The sequence below is a fragment of the Phocoena phocoena genome, chromosome 1 (assembly GCF_963924675.1).
Source record: "Phocoena phocoena chromosome 1, mPhoPho1.1, whole genome shotgun sequence".
Classification (NCBI taxonomy): Eukaryota; Metazoa; Chordata; class Mammalia; order Artiodactyla; family Phocoenidae; genus Phocoena; species Phocoena phocoena.
In genome coordinates this window covers 160,568,388-160,591,146 of record NC_089219.1, presented here as the reverse complement: position 1 = coordinate 160,591,146, position 22,759 = coordinate 160,568,388, and the positions used below count along the sequence as shown (strand labels likewise).

Below are 22,759 nucleotides of genomic sequence, written 5' to 3'. Positions count from 1 at the left end.
TCTCACGCAGATCGAGGTCCCAAGCCCTCAGGGCTGTGTGTGCTCCTTCACCTCTGTGCACCCTGGTACCAAAATGGTAACAAACACAAACCTAAAAGACAATTCTTAAGCAGGTGATGGTGACTATAACTGTGTAAGTACCTTCTTGTGTGCCTATTATTTATGCCGAAGCTCGGGCAATTGTCAGAAGTGTACAAAGATTACCTGCCTAATGTTTGAAGACATGAAGGTTTTCTTCTTTCATGGTGGCAGGAGTCCATGCAAGATTTGTAAACAGCGATACAAAATACTGTAAACATAACTTAACAGAGCTTATATAAAACAGAAGTAAATCCAAATTTACAAGTGGGTAAAAAAGACAGAGGGCAGCTTCATACAAAGTTCTCCCTCCTGCGCCAAGTGATTTTTTTTTTTTTTTGATTACAAATATAATCCTGAGCTGAAAAACTGGGATTTGGGGGAGAGCCATCTTTGCATACAAAATATCCAGAGGACATTTACTCTTTTACTCTTCTCTAGTGATATTCAACTGCCAGAGACAGTTCTGAATGCGTGACTTTGGAGACATTTACAGTTTAGTGTGGCGCCCGGGTCTGGAGCCTGCGGCAGTGCTGGCCATGGAAGCGGAGGCTGCAGCATCCTCCGCTTCCTCCAGTTCGTCCTGGAGCTCTTGGCTGACGCTAGACTGCAGGGCTGCGGGAGTGAGCCACTCCTTTGGGAGGCAACTCTGGAGAAAGGGTATACAGGAGCTGAAGTAGGCAAGCCGGTTGATCCAGCGAGGAATCTCTTTCCCACAAAGAATCTACAGGAGAAAGAGTGTAGTATTAGGTGAGAGGTTAGGGTTATCTGGTCAGCTGCCAAGGAGTGGAGGGTCGGGGAGGGAGGCGGATATACAAAAAGGCCATTGCGCATTAGCCTTCGGTGCTGTTACTTCCGGTCTTTGATGACAAGCAGCTCCCTAACTTGGAAGCCTGGGGTCCCCCTACTGTCAGCTCCATCCCTTCCTTTCTGAAGAACTTTGTTAAGTTGCTTACTTTTTACATCTATAAAATCAAGCTAATTCCATTTGGCTCCTTTCTTTCTTTGGTCTTTGTAACTGCTTTGAGAAGCATGTAGAAGTACTTTGAACACATAGAAGACTTGTTAATACAAGATACTATTCAAGTAACAGAAGCTCCAGGCACTTCTCATCCTTATCCTGTTCTTAGGACTTGTAAGCCCCCTCTTTTCCCAACTGCAAATAATAAGAACTAGGTCTTTTATAATACTAACTTTACTCTTTATTATCCTCCTTTCCTTCTGCAGTCAAAACTAGGGTTAACTAATCCAGGCTTTATTGTCCCTGTGGTGTTTTTGCCTCCAATCACGTCAAAGATTATAATCATTATACTTATGATCTGGAAGTACCATCTACTTTAGCTTAGTTGGTTTCAAAGTACCTTACATCCAAAAATTAGCTAAAATGTAAATAAGCTGGCACCTGTCATCAAGCAATATAACTTTTCTCCCTAAAGGTTTAGCCCTATGCCTTAAGGGCTACATTTAAATACTATGTCTCTGTGTTAACTACAGGGCTAGGCGGTGGTCTCAATGGAGGGAGGGTGGCATGTTTTGATCATTTTTGATTACCAGGCCTGGAAGCACAGAGAGGTAGACAGTACTTAAAAATACCTGAAGAACGTGCATGAATTAGATCTGGGGGAAAGCTGAGCCAATGACCTTATATTATACCATTCCTATCTATCTATTCTAAAAAGCACAGGCAAACAAGTACTACATTATATTACATAATTGGGGATGTATGTATATTTGAAGGTTACCACAGAGTGGTGACTAGGAATAGCGAGGTTAATGTAATAAGCCATTGCTGCCTATCCAGCAGCTGTTCTCTTCATTCTCCTTCCTAAACCCTGGTTTCATTCAGTCATCTGCCTTCCTCCATACATCAATGTGCTTCACAGGAAGCTGACTTCATCCCAACACCTGCAGGGGGCTTGCTTAACCTCAAACAGAGGTCTGTAAACTAAAGCCACCTGTTTTTATAGGTAAAATTTTATTGCAACACAGCCATGCCCCCTCATTTTTTTTTTATGGCCTACAATTCGTGGGCTACCGTGGCCGAGTGGAGTCCAGGAATAGTCCACAGGCCTAAAATATTTACTATGTGGCCCTTTCAGGAAAAGTGTGCAGATCCGTGATCAAGCCAATGTCTTTTAAACTTTGAGTCAAGATCCATTAGTAGCTTTAGCATTTTAACTTGAATTCTTAAAATGAAATAGACTGTAGATACTAGGGAAATTGTGACACTTGTTTTAGTTATGTGTACACATCTGGATCATGATGTAAAATATATTTCTTACTGTAGGCAGTGGTCAAAAAATATTTGATTCATATAACAAAGTTACTTTTGCATTTAAGCTTCACCTTGGTAATCCCTCTTTCTAGGAATTTATTCTAGAGACACACTGGCAAAAATATGAAAAAAAGGTATGCACAGGGTTATTCATTACAGCACTTTTTTGTAGGCTAAAAATAATCCAAATGTCATTAATAGGAAACTGACTGAATACATTTTGGCACAAACAAGGAGGACCATTTAGCTGTGAAAAGAAATGAGGACTATCTCTATATACTGTTACAGAATAAACTCCATGGTACAATGTTAAGTTAAGAAAACAAAGTGTGTGTAGGATGCTCCCCAAATATAATGGTGGACCGGCACAGAGTAAGTTATAGACATTCCCATTCTAAAACGGAGAACATGGAAGGAAGAAAGGAATCATTAGTCCCAAGCAATTTCCTTTTATAAATTTATTGTATTATTTATTTTTGGCTGCACTGGGTCTTCGTTGCTGTGCACGGGCTTTCTCTAGTTGCAGTGAGCGGGGGCTGCTCTTCGTTGCGTTGTGCAGGCTTCTCACTGCGGTGGCTTCTCTTGTTGTGGAGCATGGGCTCTAGGTGCGGGCTTCAGTAGTTGCAGCATGCAGGCTCAGTAGTTGTGGCTCGTGGGCTCTAGAGCGCAGGCTCAGTAGTCGTGGCGCATGGGCTTAGGTGCTCTGAGGCATGTGGGATCTTCCCAGACCAGGGATGGAACCCGTGTCCCCTGCATTGGCAGGCGGATTCTTAACCACTGCGCCACCAGGGAAGCCCCCCCAAGCAATTTCAAAATGTGACTGGGCAACCTCCATTAGGTTTCAAGGCCTGGGACTAATCCTCTGCGGCCCTCAGTTCTGTCGTCTGGGCCCTTGAAATTACCCTTTTTCGCCAGGCTGTTTACTGCCTGTGAAATTTCGGAATCCAACAGTCATCTTTCATTCTGTCCTCTTTCAGTCCAAGCCGGCAGTGTTTCTGCTAATATAACATCCTCAAAAATGTTGAGTCTCCTGTGGGATTCACTCTATTGGATAAGAGGTTCCTCTACAGATCTTTCCTGGAAAATCCCATTTCTATTCCTGATTTCCACTGAGATGGCTGAGAGGATCCACGAGTCACATGTTTAATCTCTTCAGCAGCAGCAAAAGGTTATCCAGTCACACCCTTGGCCTTCTCTCCACAATATGCTTTCCTAACAGTAAAGCCCTCTGCTATGTTAATTTTTCTCTGCACAGCTCAGGAACCAATTCCTGTTTTGAAGACTGTTAAGCAACGGAAAAGAATCAAGACATCTATCCTACCTTTCTTATGCGGACCGAACCTCGCGGTAACAAGGGGGTATTTGGCCTTTATTTATCCTGATTCAAACAAACTTAAAAAATTATGACAAGTGGGAAAATTTCAACATTGTATATTTGCATTATATTAAGGAATGCATGTTAATTTTTTTTAGGTTGATAATATTTGTAGTTATGTTAAAAAAATCTTTATCTTCGGAGCTACAAAGTAAACCATTTACAACTGAAATGAAATAACACCTGGGATTTGTTTCAAAGTAATCTAGCGATCAGTGTTATTTCAGAGTGGGCATTTATGGATGAAACAAAATTAGCCATGAGTTGATAATTTTTGAAGCTAAGTGATACGTATATCAGGCTCATTATACTAGTCTCTCTACTTTTATTCAGGTTTGGAATTTCCCACTGAAAATATTAATTTACAGAAGGTATTCAGGCCAGTGGCATTTAGTAACGGCAATGCCATTCTTCTTGCTAGTGACTGGTTTAGAAATGGCATTCGACCCAATTCTGGCCATGAAACATGACCTGCTTTGGAAAGGGTGGGAGGTTCTGGATAAAGTCTCCGTTTCTCAGAGAGAAGTAACGGGAGAGACAGAGCTTTCTTTTTTCTCTTGATGTTGCTGTATCAGGATATGGCGCCGAAAATTGTTGCAACTACCTGAAAACCATAAAGGGAGCTAGCCTGAGGGCAGAGCCAACCGAACACCCTAAGGATGGCAGCTCAGAGAGATAAAAAGACCTTAGGCCACTGGTGACACACAGTTGAGACACTGACCATACTGACATGGAGCCCACCTTATCCTGGACTTCTTGTTTTGTGAGATAAAATATTTCCTCATTGTTTAAGTCAATCTGAATCAGATTCGAATGCATCTGACCTGTAGTGTAGGGGTTGGGAAACTTTATCTATAAAGAGCCAAACAGTAAATATTTTAGGCTCCGCAGACCATTTGGTTTCTGATACAATTACTCAACTCTGCTGCTGCAGCCTGTAAGCAGTAAAGATGATAGGTTAAAAATATGAGTACGGATGTGTTCCAGTCAGATTTTAATGGATACTGAAATGTAAATTTCACATAATTTATACATGTAACTATATATTCTTCTTTTGACCTTTTCCCAACAGTTTAAAGATGTAAAAATCGGGACTTCCCTGGTGGCGTAGTGGTTGAGAATCCGCCTGCCAATGCAGGGAACACGGGTTCGAGCCCTGGTCCGGGAAGATCCCACATGCCACGGAGCAACTAAGCCCGTGCGCCACAACTACTGAAGCCCACGCGCCTAGAGCCCGTGCTCCGCAACAAGAGAAGCCACCGCAATGAGAAGACTGCGCACCGCAACAAAGAGTAGCCCCTGCTCACCACAACTAGAGAGAGCCCGCACACAGCAACGAAGACCCAATGCAGCCAAAAATAAATAAACAAACAAACAAACAAACAAATTTAAAAAAAGGTAAAAACCATCCTTAGCTTGCAGGCCATACAAAAACAGGTGGTAGGCTGGTACTGGTGTGCAGGCTGTAGTGGTTTGCTAATCCTTGCTGTAGAGAAGCATCTGCAATGATAACTATGATGCTTCTTAGAATTTCTGGAACGATTTTGAATAACAGAGTACATATATCAACAATCATTTATAATTAGCTACGGTTTTCTATCTGCAACTGGTTATACGACACATGTAGAAACTACATGTTGTCAAAGATGTAGAAGCACATTAGATTTAATAACTGTTTAAGAGTGCCTAACGTTAAGTTTCTTTGCCTTGATTATATGAGGCTTACTAAAAATAGCCCCTTACCTCCTCCACTATCCAGAATTCTAGTCTCAGTTGTCACTAACAAGCTGGCTAGGCTAGGCTAAGTCCCCTAACTTCTGAGTCTCAGTTTCTTTAACAATTCAGCACTCACACGGGTGAAAGCATGAAAACTGTGACCTAAAAAGATGGCTCCAGGGGCATCTAGAATTGCTCTTCACGCACTCAACTCCAATATGGTTTTAGGGTTAGACAAGGGCTGAGGTGGTGTTACAGATGCTCAATAAAGCTAATAATTTATTTGGGAGAGAGGATAAGTTGGAACCAGAAGAAGTAACGATAAAATATAACAAGCACTGAACTAAGCAGTCTGGGTCTAATCTGAGTTCTCCACAATCTTGGTAAGTCATTTCCCCAATCAGGGCCTGTTACTTAGTCTATAAAATGAGGAGACTAGATTAGATGCTATCGAAAACCTTTGCTAATTTTAACGTTCTACGGATCTCTGAATGTACTTCCTACAAATGTAATGTCTAGGGTCAAGAAAGCTTAGAACTACCTTCTCTCTTCCTTGAAAATCAACTTTGTCAACTCTGCGGTATCAATGCACCCACTAGACTAGTGGGTGCTTCTCCAACTTTTATGAATCATCTGGGGATCGTGGTAAAATGAAGATTCTGATTCAGTACATCTATGGTGGGGTAGAGATGATGTATATCTTACAAATGTGATATTAATGCCGCCAGTCCTCAAAAAATAATTTGAGAAGCACAGCAGCAGTCTGCTGTAGTCCTGTTTGAAACCTATGCTGTGGAAGCCATGAGGGCAGTGAAAAGGGCCAGGTAGCTAGGCAGCTCTGCAGGGGAGGTCACTGAAGCAGCAGCTCATTTTCTCTCTTACACATTTCACAATTTCTGTGGTACCTGATGTGGCTTCTGCAACCATCTGCTAAGGGTCAGAAAGCTGGGAAGCTGTTTCAAGCGCTATTTAATTCTCCAGACCTTATTTTATAACCTTTTGCTTTCTTCCCGTCATTTCCTTTTTAAAAGACCTTTAATTTGGATCTACTTTTGGTTTTCTGCTTGGCATTCAAGAACTGGGAAGGCAAATAAGTGTGTGTGTGTGATAAACTGGCAGAGTAAAATTTCAAGATAGGAGAAATGAATTACTTATTAATAAGTAAGAGCCAGAAAAATTTCAAGTTGGCAACTAAAATTTAGGAAAAGAGAAATCATAGTGGCTAAGAAGCAGAAGTCACTTAAGCATTAATTTTTAAAATTTTTTATTATTTTTTTCTTCCCCAACCCCCTAGGCATTAATTTTTAAGTGAAAATATAAGATTGTGATGAAACAAATTAGAATGAGAAGAGACCCGTTACTGTATTCACTCTACTCACTGCAAAGTCATGAACAGAATTACAGTTTAAAACTGTGCTCACTCTAAAGTTACCAACTTTGGAAAGGTCACTCATATAAAAGAAATATTCACATAAAAGAAATAAAACACCATATATTACATAACATAAATAATCAGAAAAAAATAATTGATTAAATATAGTGGGACAGTAAATATACTAGGGTTATTTATTTGAAGAACTTTTAGAATAAAATTTAACTTACCTCTGATAAAGCCGAAGAAAAGTGGTTGCAGTTTTTATGCATCAAATGGTAAGCGTTGCCTTTGTATTCTTTTCCCAATTCTTCTACAATTTTTTCTATATCATCTTCCAGGAAGTCGGTGCTCCCTAAAACAACAGCTTCTCTTAAAGAACAAAAAAAAAAAAAAAGAAAAAGAAAAAAAAAGAATATAGCTGCGTGAGTTATAGGTATTATTGGCATGCTTAAAGACTCATTTCCAGAAATGCTTATTGCCAGGAATATTATGACTGATGTAACAAAGCAGGGTTACTGTGAGAAGACTAAAAGGTAAATGAGGTATTTTAATAATTTGATTATTTTCTACTTTTTAAAAGCAATAAACTCTTAAGTATACCACTTCTAAATAATACAAATGCAAAATAAGTCATTTTCTTTATTAAACAGTGTCATATTAAAAATATAATATCACAGTTATTTTTATTACTATTACATTAGCAGTTACATTATTAGAGAACCAGATCCATGCTGCAAATATTCTTGCTTAATTACACTCACCATCAAATGGCTGGTCATATTCTCACTTAGAAATAATCTTTTAAGTTATCTGCCACTCGGCTGCAGTGAGATGACTGTCAAATGACTAATTTTTAAAAAAGCATTATAAACCCAAAACCCTCCAAAACAATACACCAAACCAAGAAAACAATACACCAAACCAAAAAAGCAACCAGCCCCGCCACCACTCCCAAACTACTACCCTGGAAATGCAATAGACATCATTCAATAGAGAGTAGAATTTTAGTCAGATACAAGTCAGGCATCCAAGAAAGCTGACAACACTTAGAAAATCCTTTTATCTAGCAGTTTTGACCAAAGGGAGACCTAAGGAATGGATTCAGGCTGGCATTATAGCACTTCTGTGTGTAAATATTTCAAATTAGTTATAGGTTAAGAGAATAATTAACTCAGTAGTGATAAAAAGATACAACCCTATACTGAATTTCAATGTTATAACCTTATTTCACTATTTTTCACTTGGCAAGTTAACTATTATAGGTCCAGAAGTTTCTTTAAAGTTCCTTGAAACTAAGATTCTAAATATCACTTTAAATACAAAACTCAATTAAGGAATGGGAATTTGATTATTAGCATTCAGGTTTTCAGTGCTGTTTACTACACATAAGGCTCCACAGTACACTCAGATCCATAATTTTAGGTTTATCAATACACATAACACACGTACCTTAACAACAGTTTCTTGGCTGATCTATTCAAATTATTTTAGTTTAGTTATTTCAAGTTTGTAAACAGTGTCCCTTTCATTGGGAAAATGAAGAGATTTTTAAGAGTGTTAAGTAGGTCACAATAAAACTTTCCCTCCATCTCCCCCCAAATAGGAGACTGAGGGGAAGCAGTCATTATATAGGAAATGTTTTCTAAAGCAGAATCTTATACCAGGTAAAATCACTTTTAAAGTAGACACAGTAACTTTTGTGGGTCCTGAATAAGAGCAACAGACTTCCTTATTTCAGGCACTTTATTTGGCTGATTACTATCTTTACACAACAATTTAGATTTGATTTTAAAGTGTCCGCAATTAAAACAACATTAAAGAAACATTTTAAGTTCCTAGATTTTAATCTACAGAATGAATTCTGTATGCCTGAAAACAAGCTTTGGCATCTAAGACAGTGTAATAAAAATTATCCTCCCTACTTACTTAAATTTAAATGTTTCTCCTAGTTCAGAAGCATTTCCTGGGGAAATTTCAAATATTCCAGAAAAGGGGTAAGGATGGCCACCATAAGCAAATTCTGAAAAGAGAAAACTCATGATTTTTAGTATTTATCACATAAAACTTAACCAGTATGCTGAATCAGATTTAATAAATGATGAGGATAATAATGATACCATCTAAATATTTTTCAATTTAGTAATGCTTTTACAAACATCTTATTTACCTATTACTTGTATAGAACAGTTGACATAAAGGACTTGAAACTCTAATAACAAAAGACGCTCAAAGGTAATCCTGACTTCTATATTTACTTTATACTGGCTAGAGGAGACTGGCTAACACTCAAAGGTGAAAAAAGTCCCTGCGTTTACCTATCACGCCAAAGTATGTAGGTGGTCAGTTCTGTGTTTTGCCACTTTCTAAATTAAAGTGATCAAATTTCAAAACTGGACTTTACTGGAAAAACTGTCTAATAACAATGAGTTTTCATGGTTCCTGAGATGAAGACTCTTGTTTTATCTTTGAGTAAGAGGGAAAAAACATTAGCAAACCAGAAAAACTGAATTCAATTCCCCTCATTCAAGAAAAGATAAGCTGCAAAATTAACATACACACCCACGCACACATAAAGACACACACACTTTCCACAGCACATCTTTAAGCTAGGAGAGAGCTACTTGTACTACAAGTGAATGTACATCCAGCCTCATCAGATATAAACTCTCATTCAGAACAAAAATGGAGAAGGGTTTCAAATCAGGAAGGAAATAAAATTTCTGGCTACAATTCTGGTACTAGATACTTCGATATTTAAGTGGCAAATCTTAGTAGACTTACTTAAAGTATTCCAAACAAATGCTTAAATTAATCTTGTCACTTAAAATTTATTAAATACAATCTTATAAGGTCAGAACAAAGCATGGGAAAGAAAAAGGCAATTCTACAATACATTTACTTTTGATTCAGACCTTTCAGGAAAAAAAAGCAATAATGTAGAATAAGAAAGTATTTAGCATTTAATTTTAAAACATACATTAAAAATTTAATGACAGAATTTTATAGAACACTGTAGATAAGGTTAGATGTGGAAAGATCGTTATTTCGATTTTCAACTTTCTCAATTATGGTAAGGAAAGTTGTAGACCCACTTATTCTTCTATTCAAGAAGCAATAATTCACTTTTAGGAATGTATTTGGCCCTGGCTTTGCTGTTTTGAGCCATGTTTCTAATTATTCCTAAGTCATTTTATGAATGGGAGCAATGATTAGGTAGATAAATGGATAATGGACTAGTATATAAGAATACTTGGGTTCAAGTCCTAGTTCTGTTAATTAGCAGTATGACTTTCAGCAGGTCTGAGCTTTAGTTTCTTCATCTGAAAAATGGAGAAAATATCTCATGCTCCAATCTACCTCAGAGCAGCGAGGTCATGTGGTCCAAAATTCGATGGCACTTAAAAAAAAAACTGTAACACACCATACAAATTCAGCTAAAAGGGAATATACATGCAACTTTGGCAAAAGCCAAATCAAACAGGGAGCAAATCCACAGACTACCATTTCACCCGTATCAATACTCCAACCACTGGAACTTTCAGCACAAACCTCACTGCTTTTTGGAATTACCTGGTAGATGCAGTCTTTCAGGTAAAATGGAGCTTACATGGCAGATCTTTATAGCCAATATTTAGTATGGTACACTGCACCTAGAAGCAGTTAATTTAGCATATAAAAAAGGGACAGTAAAACACCACACTGATACATTTAAGTAAACGAGCCTTTTCTTTGTATTAGCTGAAGTTGTTATGTAGTCTTCAGGGGTAACTGGGAGTAAACTGCAGTAACATTACAGCAAAGACTTCCTAGCTGAAGCAAATAAAAGCATTTCTGCTATATGGTGAGTTTATGATTCAAACTAGTATATTATTACAAGCTTGATGAAATCAGCAATGTGATCTGTCTTATGCAGAACATTCTACTTACAACTTGATCAGGAGATTATCTTGTATCAAGAGAGAATTAGAACAAAGGAAAAAGCTGCTGAAACAGAGCTACTTGATTTGAGTGGCTCCAGTTATGTTTATCATAATGAAGGGTAATAAAGAATAAAAAGGGCTGAGTTAATGACAAAGGCCATCATTCTTAAGCAAAAAGCTAGATGTAATCAAAGGCAGGGTTTGCTCAGCAATATTTTTAAACTTTATATATTTGTAGGTCTAGGAAAACAAATTTATTACTGAAATTCCCTCAGGAAATTGGTATTTCAAGTTTGACATTCTAGCACCAACCCTTTTCCAACCAAAATGATTATTTTTATCACACTATTTTTCAAAGTGCAAGGTTTCTTAGGAATGCCAATACATATTAAGGCAAAACTGTCATAGTATAACAATCTTGAAAGGAAAATATTTTTTAATACATAGTACCTAGAATAAAAGATAATCAAATCAATGTACGCTTGTGTACTTTGAGTACTTTCTCCCCAGATACATACCACTTTGGGCATTTTTCCAAAATACAGTATAAACAAATATGGGGAGATTTTCTTCTACTTTTCAAAGTATGGAAGTACTTAAAAAAAAAAAAGAGCTACAGTCATGATTTTGCAACTCCTTTAAATGAGAAAAATCTTCAGAAAGTATATTTAGACTGTGTGTACACGTACCTCTGCCATATACTTCAATTCCTGAATGAAAAACTCCAATTCCGATGGATGAGGTATATTCGTTCATCCAATACTGAAGAAGAAAAAAAAAGATTCAGAATATTTGTTCATTTATAATTCAAATCCACGTTATAGGAGGCTACTAATTTCCAAATATTTTACTGAATATTTAGGCCTTTCTAATCCCATTTCTTGGTATTTTCCTTACAGGTCTGAAACTCCCATGATAATGACGCATTCAGTCCTAACTCTGTGCCTTTGCTTATGCCACATCCCATATGGAATTCAAATGAATGTCTCAGTTTGTGTATCAGCACCTTTTCTAAGGCTTAGCACATAAGCCATAAAATCTAATAAACCTGGTTAGGTTGGGGAAGTGATATAAAAACTCTCTTGTTAGTGACTTTTTAAAGAATCACATATAATATCTGTGTTTATACCTATTTTTCTTCTATCTTAAGGTTCCCTTTCATTCTCTGGTATGCTCCCTTAAGACAGGGATATTTTATTCTTTTTCAAAAGCATTTGGCATATATGTCCTGATTCAGCTCAAAGTTTGATAATGATAATATTAGGAATAAATAACATGAGGCACAAAGATTAGAACAATCTTCTTACTGTTGGCATGAAGAAAAACTTCCCAGAAAAGGCAATATCTGAACTGAGTTTTTAGGAACAAATGAGATTTCCCCACACAAAAAATATGGAAGGTGAAGTGAGGTTGCTGGGGGGAGGTGGTGGGGAATGAGAAGAAATGCCAGGTAGAGGGAAGTGGATGTACACAAGTAATGTGATGTGAAATTCTGTGAGATGGCTGTGAAAGGGGTTAGTTTGGAGGGGAGAGGGTTACACCTAGAAGGTAAAGGAGTTAATGCTAAACAAACACTTAGGTAACACTTAACAGTGTTACAAACCTATTGATTTCTCCCAGGTTAGAGGGTAGATGATTTGATTTTAATTTTTCTAGGTTTATTCAAGTCTTAACCTTGGCTTCGGACCCCCAGCCAGTTTCTCCCAGACCTGGGAAAATGCACATTCTCATACACTGCTGCAGGAAGCATAAATGATAAGGGAGACATTTTCCCCTAAAACGTTACTGGAAGAAAAATTAAACAATAATAAACAAGAAACATTTAAAAAAGAACAAGGGACTGTCTCATCTAGATATCAAAATAATCATTAAAACAGTATAGTACTGGGCTTCCCTGGTGGCACAGTGGTTGAGAGTCTGCCTGCTGATGCAGGGGACATGTGTTCGTGCCCCAGTCTGGGAAGATCCCACATGCCGCAGAGCGGCTGGGCCCGTGAGCCATGGCCGCTGAGCCTGCGCATCCGGAGCCTGTGCTCTGCAATCGGAGAGGCCACAACAGTGAGAGGCCCACGTACTGCAAAAAAACCCCAAAAACTCAAAAAGACAGAAAAAACCAGTATGGTACTGTTGCAGGAACATCCTTGTATACATAAGAATCTGGTATATGAAAAAGGTAGTATTTAAAATTAATGATAAGTTATTATAAATGTGTTGATAAAATTGACTATGCATAAAAATACATTTCACACACCTAAAACTTTCAGTGTTTCTAAAAATAATCGTATAGAAGAAAATAAAATAGATTTTAAAAATCTTAAAATGAACTTATCTACAAAACAGAAACAGACTCACAGAATTAGGAGAATGAACTTATGGTTCCCAGGGGGGAAGGACAGACTGGGAGTTTGGGATTGACATGTACACACTGCTATATTTAAAAGAGATAACCAACAAGGACCTACTGTATAGCACAGAGAACTCTGCTCAGTATTCTGTAATAAGTTTTAAAAATAAAGAAAAAAAAAATCTTAGATGGGAAAAGCCAACCTAAGCAAAGCAAAACCTAGTATAGAGGAAAACAACAGATATTTAACATAAACATTTACAACTTTTTATTGTGTAAAACTACACAAACAAGAACAAAAGATAAACAATACACAGGGAGAAAAAAGTTGTTAACACTAAGATCAGTATGAGAATACAAATCTTCCTCTCTATCTCATCCTATTTGATTCCTGATTTTGGACAGTCTGAATTTAGATGGCAAGTTAGGAAGGTGAGTGACACCTTTTTATCTGAAACAATTTGATTTTGGATGGAGAGTAGCGAGGGTACATATAGTAAGGGATTTCTCAAAGCATTTATCCAAATCTATTTAATTCCAGAATTTGGGCAGCAAAAGTTCAGACAGCAAGGGATACTATATACAAAAACTCCACTAAAAAAAATAACTCCCACAGACAAAAGTAAGCAATCATAGAAGAAATCAGTGGCTAACAAACGTGGACTAGTAAACAAATCTCCTTAGTAACAGAAAAATGCTAATTAAAACAATAAGTTACCATTCATTTTTTTTGGCCGCTCAGCTTGCGGGATCTTAGCTCCCTGACCAGGGATTGAACCCAGGCCCTAGGCAGTGAGAGTGCACAGTCTTAACCACTGGACCACCAGGGAATTCCCTACTTTTTTTTTTTTTTTATTCATTGTATTGGCAAATATACAAAATATTGCTAATACTTAGTGTTGGTAAGGATGTCAGGAAGATACTGCAGAAATGTGAATCAATGACAATTAATTAACCATTCTACCTCCTGGAATCTAGCCTGCAGAAATGCTTGAACATAGGCAGAGACATGTTCCAGGGTATTAACTGCAGTTGTCTATAGCACTGAAAAACTGGAAACAATCTAAATATCGATAGGAAAATGGCTACATAAACGATGGTAAATCCATATTATGAACTATCGTACAGCTACAGCTACTGAAATAAATGAGCTAACTCAATACGTAAGGGCATAAAAAGATATCTAAGACACATAAAGTAAAAACACCAGGTCATAATACATCATCTGTAGCAAGATCACATTTTTGTAAGTTAAATAAATTGGCCCCGAGTGTATGTTTACATGCTAAATATGGAAAAAATAAAACCACCACCAATTACAACAAAAGAAAGTTTGAAGCATTACAGATCAAACTGTTAACAGTTTGGGGGAGGGGAGTAGATATAGCGCAGGGGTGGGAATACAGGTTTGTAAAGGAATACTTTCACTTTTAAATCCATACATTTCAGGACTGTTTTTCTGAATTTTATGAATTATGTGTATTACCAACTTTTATGATTAGAAAAATGTTAAAGTAAAATACTATGTTCTCTTAGCTTAACAGGCTTCAATTTATTTGAACATTTATACTATCTTAAAAGAATAGGCTGCATATATATAAAACACAAGCAGCAGCATTATCTGTAGTAGCAAAATACTGGTAACAACTTAAATGTGCACATATAAGGTACTGGTTGAATAAACTATGATAAACAATATTTGGAATATACAAAGCCATAAAAAGAAGGGGGATACTCTCGAGAAACTGATAGGGAGTAATTTCTAGGATATGTTAGGCGAACAAAAGGAAAAGAAAAATGGAGACATGGCAAAATGATACAGAGGCTGGTTTGATGGTGCTTTCATTGGTCAACTTTGGGAAAATCTGAATATCAAAAAGAATAATGACAATAATGGACTATAGCATATTGAATAACAAATAATCTGAGTCCACAATAATACCAAAAAAACCCCCCAAACCCCCAAACAAAACAGAATAGAAAAACAAAAAGTGAAGGGAGAGAAAGCTCTTTTTACAGAGGAAAGTCACCTAATAAATATGAAGTAAAGGCAGGATTAAATAATTTTGCACCTCCAGCTGATGCAGGCAAGGATCATGGATGCTAAAACCATTGGGAGAAGGCTGTTGAAGAACAATGTTCCCATGGTCTTAAGGTATCAACCTCACATTTTCCTAAATTATAAGGAGAAAAGATACCATAGCAATGGAAAATTATGGTGAGTATCATCTTATCCAAGTGATTAAACTGAGTGTCATCAACAGTTGGACAAACTGATGTTATGTGCCTCCTGATGTGATGAAATAGAAAGCATTTCCTTTGTTAGTTTTCTTTTCAAATATATTAAACAGAATATAATCATAAGGAAAAATCAGATAAGTCTGGACTGTGGGACATTCTATAAGAAAAGCAGCCTGGTCTTTTAAAAAATAATGACATTAAAGTCAAAAGAAGGGCGGCTATTCTTTAAGGAAGATTAAAAGGACACGATAACTATCAATATATACAACGAAGGAGCTCTGACTGGATCCTAGATTAAAAAAGAACAAAAAGCCAAAGACATTATTGGGATAATTGGGGGAAATATTAATATGGATTGTTCATTAGATAAATTATTGTATCAACTGAAAACTTCTTGGGTTTGGTAAATAGTACTGTGGTTAAGTAGATAATGTCTTATTGGGAAATACATGTTGAAGTATTTAGAAATGAAATGTTATAATGGTTGTGACATTTTCTGTGTGCGTGTGTGTAGAAGAGGGTAAAAGAAAACAAATATGGTTAAAGACTGGTGAATCTAGGTGAAGAGTATATAAAACGTACTCTTCTTTCACTTTTTTTCAAGATTTAAACATTTTCAAAATAAAAAGTTAGTGGGAACCAAAGAGAACAATCTACTCCTTGTCTCCTTCTGACAGAAAAGATACCTTTCCAAGTTTCCTGCTATCCTCCTCCTTTCTCCCCTGCCTTTTACAGAAAGAGAGTAGAAAATACCACAAGCTGATCATACTAGTCTGCATAAAAATTCTGCTAGTCTTTTTAAAAAAACTGAGTTATAATTAACATAGAATGTTATATTAGCTTCAGGTATACAACACAGTGATTCAATATTTTTATATGTTATGAAATGGTCACCACAATAAGACCAGCTACCATCCATCACCATATCAAGTCATTACAATATTATTGATTATATTCCCTATGTGGACATCACATCCCCATGACTTCATTATTTTATAGCTGGAAGTCTGTATCTCTTAATCCCCCTTCACCTATTTCATCTATCTTCCCACCCCACCCTCCTATGGCAACTACTATCTATGAGTTTGTTTCTGTTCTGTCTTGTTTGTTCATTTGTTTTTGTTTTTTTTCAGATTCTACATATAAGTGAAATCATATGGATTTTTTTTTTTTTTTTTGCGGTATGCGGGCCCCACACTGCTGCAGCCTTTCCCGTTGCGGAGCACAGGCTCCGGACGCGCAGGCTCAGCGGCCATGGCTCGTGGGCCCAGCTGCTCCACGGCATGTGGGATCCTCCCGGACCGGGGCACGAACCCGTGTCCCCTGCATTGGCAGGCAGACTCCCAACCACTGCGCCACCAGGGAAACCCTGGAATTTGTTTTTCTCTGACTTATTTCACTTAGCATAATACTCTCCAGAAATATTTACGTTGCTGCAAATTGCAAGATTTCATTCTTTTTTTTTAATGGCTGAGTAATATTCCAACGTGTGTGTGTGTGTGTGTGTGTGTGTGTGTATACACACACACACACATAAGCACCACATCTTCTTTATCCATTCATCCACTGATGGCCATTTAGGTTGCTTCTATATCTTGGCTACTGCAGTCAGTGGTTTCCTTGGCAGCCAACTTCTAGGACTTAAATTGTCTCTTCCAATTGAGAAATCTCATTGCTTATACTGTTTACAACCAATAATTTGATCTACTAACTGATTTCCTTAACAATGACACCAACAGGCTTATGTTCTGGATGCAGACAGCTCCTACTTAAAGTTACCTGTTCTCTTTTTACAGTGTGAGCACTTCTCTTTCAAAATATAGAGTATTTTTAAAAAGAGACAGATACAAAATTGTTGTCTGCAATAATCGAAAGGTTTTAAACTCTTAGTAAATTGAACATTTAATGTATAGTATCGCTTAATTTTAACAATTTATCTTTTGTTGACCAGTAAACAGCATTCTGAAAGTGCTTTTATAATAAATTTCCATAATGGGAATCTAAATGTTTTATTAAGAGATAGAAAGTCTTTCACTGATTAAAAAAAAAATCTGCACACTTATTTTTAGCCAAAGAGTTAAGAAAGGGTTAGGATGGGAATGTACTTGTCAGAGTGGGGATCCTGGACTCAGAAATCTTTTATTCTCTGCTGTTTCACAGTTGAAAATAATCTCTTCCATGTTAGAACTTCTGTATGTTGCCTGTGTGTGTGTGTGTGTGTGTGTGTGTGTGTGCTGTGTGTGTGTATACATATATACATACTTTAGTCTGAAATTTCCCTGCATTCAAGATTTTACATTATACATATAAAAGGTTATGTTCTGACACATTTCATAAACTGGAAAATCTATAAAATGAGAGAAACTTAAATATGAGAGAGAAATGTACCATCTAAAAATCTGGTCAGTCCTTTGGAGTTTACTCTAATGAGATTTGACCTATATAAGGTTTCTAAAGAATTGCTGAGACACTGCAATGAAAAATGAATACCTGACAGGCTTTGCAAGTGGTAATGTTACCTCTACTCTCAGATGGAAAGTTGGACAATCAGGTAAAGTGTTTCTGCTCAAGGGTTAGGCAGCCGGCAAGTTGCTAGGAAAAGGATTTCATAACCCAGAGATATTCCTTTGAACAGTATTAAAAAGCAGAAGCTACCCGCTCTTAACATTACTTGTTTCCTAAAGGCTCTGTCTTGATATTCTGTGCCAGGCAGGAATTAACGCTGATGTTGCTTATTCACTGTTAGCAATAACAATGAGGGACTCAATAGTTCTTTGCTTTTCATGTTCTTTGTACTTTCTATCCTTAGAAAGGGCCCCAAATGTTAAGAGTTAATTCATTTCCTAGATTAAAGCAACTATTTACTAGTTAGAAATCTATTACTAGATAGCGCTACTGACCTTACAGAAACAAAATTATAAAGAATACTATAAGCAATTGTATACTAACAGATTAGATAACTGAGATGAAATGGATAAATTCCTGGAAAGACACGAAGTACCAAAACTGAATCAAGAAGAGAGAGAAAATCTGAAAAGATCTATAATGAATGGGAATAAAAAAAAGAGAATGAATTAGTAATTTTAAAACTACCCTCAAAGAAAAGCCTACAACCAGATGATTTTGGTGAATTCTACCAAATATTTAAACAAGAATACTAATTCTTCATAAACTGCTCAAAAGAAGAAAAGGGGACTCTTCCCAAATCATTCTATGAGGCCAGTATTAATTTGACACCAAAACCAGACAAAGACATCATAAGGAAACTACAGATCAATCTCGTATGAATACCCACTCAAAAATCCTCAACAAAATACAAGCAAATTGAATTCAGCAACATATAAAAAGGATTATACACCACGACCAAGTGGTATTTATTCCAGGAATGCAAAACGGATTTAACATCCCCCCAAATCAATTAATGTAATATAGCACTAGAGTAAAGGACAAAATCCACAAAATACAACACTTTTCATGACCAAAACACTCACCAAACTAGGAATATAAGGAAACTTCTCCAACTTGATAAAGGTTATCTGTGAAAAACTCACAGCTCACATCATACTTAATGGTGAAAGACTTAATGCTTTCCCTTTAAGATCAGGAACAAAACAAGGATATCTGCTCTTGCCACTTCTATGAAACACTGTACTGGAGATTCTAGCCAAGGTAAATAGAGAAGAAAAAGAAATAAAAGACATTCAGATTGGAAAAGAAGTAAAATTATCTCTATTTGCAAATGACATGATCTTGTATACAGGAAATTATAAGTAATCTACTAAAAAAATACTAAAACCAATAATAATAAACAAGTTCAGTAAGGTTGCTGGGTACAAGATTAATATACAAACATCAACTGTAATCCTATACACTAGCAGTAAACAATACAAAAATGAAATTAGGAAAACAATTCCCTTTAAAGTTGCAGTAAAAAATATTTAGGGATAAATTTAACAAAGAACTACATAACTTTGTAAGTGAAAACTATAAACATTACTGAAAGAATTTAAAGACCTAAATAAATGGAAAGACATTCCATGCTCACAGATTAGAAGACAATATTGTTAGGATTGCAGTACTCTCTGAATTGACCTGATTCATTGCTATCCTTATCCAAGTCCCAGCTGCCTTTTCTGCAGAAACTGACAAGCTAATGCTGGAAATTCAAGGGACCCATGATAGCCAAGACAATCTTGAAAAAGTTGGAATACTCACACTTCCTGGTTTCAAAACTTAGTACAGGGCTACAGTAATTAACACACTGTGTAACTGGCACAAAGACAGACATACAGACCAATGGAATAGAATCCAGTTCAGAAAGAAACCCTTATATTTATGGTCAACTGATTCTCAACAAGGGTGCCAAGACAATTCAATGGGGGAAATAAACAGTATTTTCAAGAAATTGGACTGCGACAACCAGACATTCACATGCAAATAAATGAAGTGGGACTCCTACCTCACACCATACACAAAGATTAACTCAAAATGAATCAAAGACCTAAATGTAAAAGCTAAAACTATAAAACTCTAAGAAGATAACAAGAGTATATCTTCATGATCTTAAATTAGGCAACAGTCTCTCAGTTGTGACACCAAATATACAAGCAACAAAATAAAAAAATAAATTGGACTTCATAAAAATTAAAACCTTTCGTGATTCAAAAGGCACCATAAGTAAAGTGAAAAAGCAACCCACAGACTGGGAGAAATTTGATAAGGGATGTATATCCGGAATATATAAAGAACTCTTAGAAATCAAGAACACCACAAATAACCCAATTAAAAAATGGGCAAAGGATCTAAATAGGTGTTTCTCTAAAGAAGACAGACAAATAAAAACTACCATTAGATGCATTTCACACCCACTCAGATGACTGTATTCAAAAAGACAGATATAACAAGTGTTGACAAGGATGCAGAAGAACTGGAATCCTCATACACCAATGATGGGATTTTAAAACGGTACAGCAGTTTTATTTTATTTATTATTATTTTTAGTTTAAAAATTTTTTAATTTTATATTGGAGTATCGTTGCTTAACAATATTGTGTTAGTTTCAAGTGTACAGCAAAGTGATTCAGTTATACATATACATGCATCTATTCTTTTTCAAATTCTTTTCCCATTTAGGTTATTACAGAATATTGAGCAGTGTTCTCTGTGCTATACAGTAGGTCCTTGTTGGTTATCTATTTTAAACACAACAGTGTGTACATGTCAATCCCAAACTCCCAATCTATCTTCTCTCCCCACCCTTCGCCCCTGGTAACCATAAGTTTGTTCTCTAAGTCTGTAAGTCTATTTTGTAAATAATTTCATTTGTATCATTTTATTTTTTAGATTCCATATAGGCTATATCATATGATATTTGTCTTTCTCTGTCTTACTTCACTTAGTATGATAATCTCCAGGTCCACCGTGTTGCTGCAAATGGCATTATTTCATTCTTTTTAATGGCTAAGTAATATTCCATAGTATATATGTAAAATGGTATAGCAGTTTTGGAAAAATTTGGCAGTTTCTCAAAAAAATATTAAGCCTAAATTTACTATATGACCCACAATTTCACTCCTGGGTTTATACTCAAGAGAAATGAAAATATATAGTCATACGAAAACTTTTCATCTATGTTCACAGTAGTATTACTCACTATAGCCAAAAAGTGGAAACAACCCAAATGACCCTCAACTGATGAATGAATAAATACAGTGTGGTATATCTATAAAATGTAGTATTATTTCTCAACAAAAAGGAAAGAAGTACTGATGCGTGCAGCAAATGAATGAACCTTGATAACATTATGCTAGGTGAAATAAGTCAATCACAAAAGACCACAGAGTGTATAATTGCATTTATATGAAATGCCTAGAATAGGTAAATTTATACAGATAGAAAATAGATTAGTGGCTACTTATGACTGGGAGGTTTGCAGGGAAATGGGGAGTGACTGCCATTGGGGGTATACGGTTTCTTTCTGGGGCAATGAAAAATGTCTAACATTGAATGCAATGATGGTTGTAAAACTCTGAATACACCAAAATCCACTGAATTATACACAAAGGGTAAACTGTATGGTATGTGAACTATATCTCAATAAAACTGTTTAAAAAATGCTAGGAATAGAAGTAAAGGATCTACTAACTTGTACCAAATGGTAGAAGAGTATATACTTTCACAGTTGGCAAACCTAAACAGAAACTATTTTATAAATATGAATCCTCCAAGGACAAAATTTCCTGCAGATACTTATCCCCAATCAAAAACTTTAGATTATTTCTCAAATTACAGACCGCATTCCTAATTCTAGATAGCTGCCTTCAAAAACATGCAGAAAACAGACTATAAACAAATAACATATCAAGAACAGGAAAAAAAAAAAAAAGGGAATTCCCTGGCGGTCCAGTCGTTAGGACTCTGCGCTTTCACTGCCGAGGGCCTGGGTTCAATCGCTGGCCAGGGAACTGAGATCCCGCAAGCCACGCAGCAAGACTGAAGAAAAAAAAAACCCAGGAAAAAAATATCCTCTAAATATACATATTCTGGTCAACCACCGCTCATATATAAACAGCAGCACATTACTGAATAAATTTTATGAAGTAAATGTGATGTTTTTCTTTGGTGTGATTTTTTTTCTGAATGGACTCCAAAGAAAAGTGGGTAAGCCTTCCACAGAGATGCTCTCTAAAACGTTCTTGTTTCTGTTAGGGTTTCCTAGCTCTATTATCAGAGAACACGCCTGGAAGGCTCACTCTTTAAAAACTGGGCAGACTGCCTGTGGAAGACATGTGTTTAATTCAAGGTCAGCAAGCCTTATCTAGTCCTTCTGCCTCAAAGTCCTGCCAAGGCTATGCAGACAATATGGATGATGCCTACTTTAAGTGGAGATTTAATGACATAACTGTAAACAAACAGAAAAAGTACAGCGGTCCCATTGCACCCACGGGGGATTAGTTCCAGAACCCCCCCAGATTTTCAAGTCCCTTATTTGAAACGGTGTGGTACAGTCAGACCCCTGCATCTGTGGATACGGAACGCCGGCTGTGTATGAGGACTGTCTTTCACTGAATGATTTCAGTTGTGAAACTGTCCTACAGTGATTTGCTGTTGGTAGTTATTCATGTAATTACTATCCTCTCATAGTTTAAGATTTTTGAAATTAATAGTAGTGTTTCTCAATGCTCCTCTAACTTGTTTTCCATCCTCTGTCATTACTTTAAAAAATTATTTACCACTGTCAAAACATTTCACATGGCATCTCTGGAATAAAAATCTCCCTACAAAGCTCAAAAGAGCTTCTCAAACTTGCTATGTGGAAATTCATGCTTTTGTAGAACCATAAAACATTGATATTTTCTAACAGAAGATATAAATATGCAACATGAAATCACAGCCAAGAAAATGTATCCATGAAAAACAAACAAACCAAGCTGCT

General features: G+C 36.5%; 1 protein-coding gene across 1 annotated transcript in view; it reads right to left on the bottom strand.

Annotated features, from left to right (window-relative positions):
• Positions 1 to 483: 483 nt before the first annotated feature.
• Positions 484 to 22,759, bottom strand: part of DESI2 (desumoylating isopeptidase 2) — a 37,448-nt gene continuing 15,172 nt past the window's right edge. Inside the window, exons 2-5 of the mRNA XM_065889256.1 lie at positions 11,429 to 11,501; positions 8,746 to 8,839; positions 7,047 to 7,188; positions 484 to 802 (exon numbers count right to left, since the gene is read on the bottom strand). Coding sequence (XP_065745328.1) covers positions 569 to 802; positions 7,047 to 7,188; positions 8,746 to 8,839; positions 11,429 to 11,495 — 537 coding nt within the window. The 5' untranslated portion in view covers positions 11,496 to 11,501 and the 3' untranslated portion in view covers positions 484 to 568. The remainder of the gene's footprint in view (positions 803 to 7,046; positions 7,189 to 8,745; positions 8,840 to 11,428; positions 11,502 to 22,759) is intronic.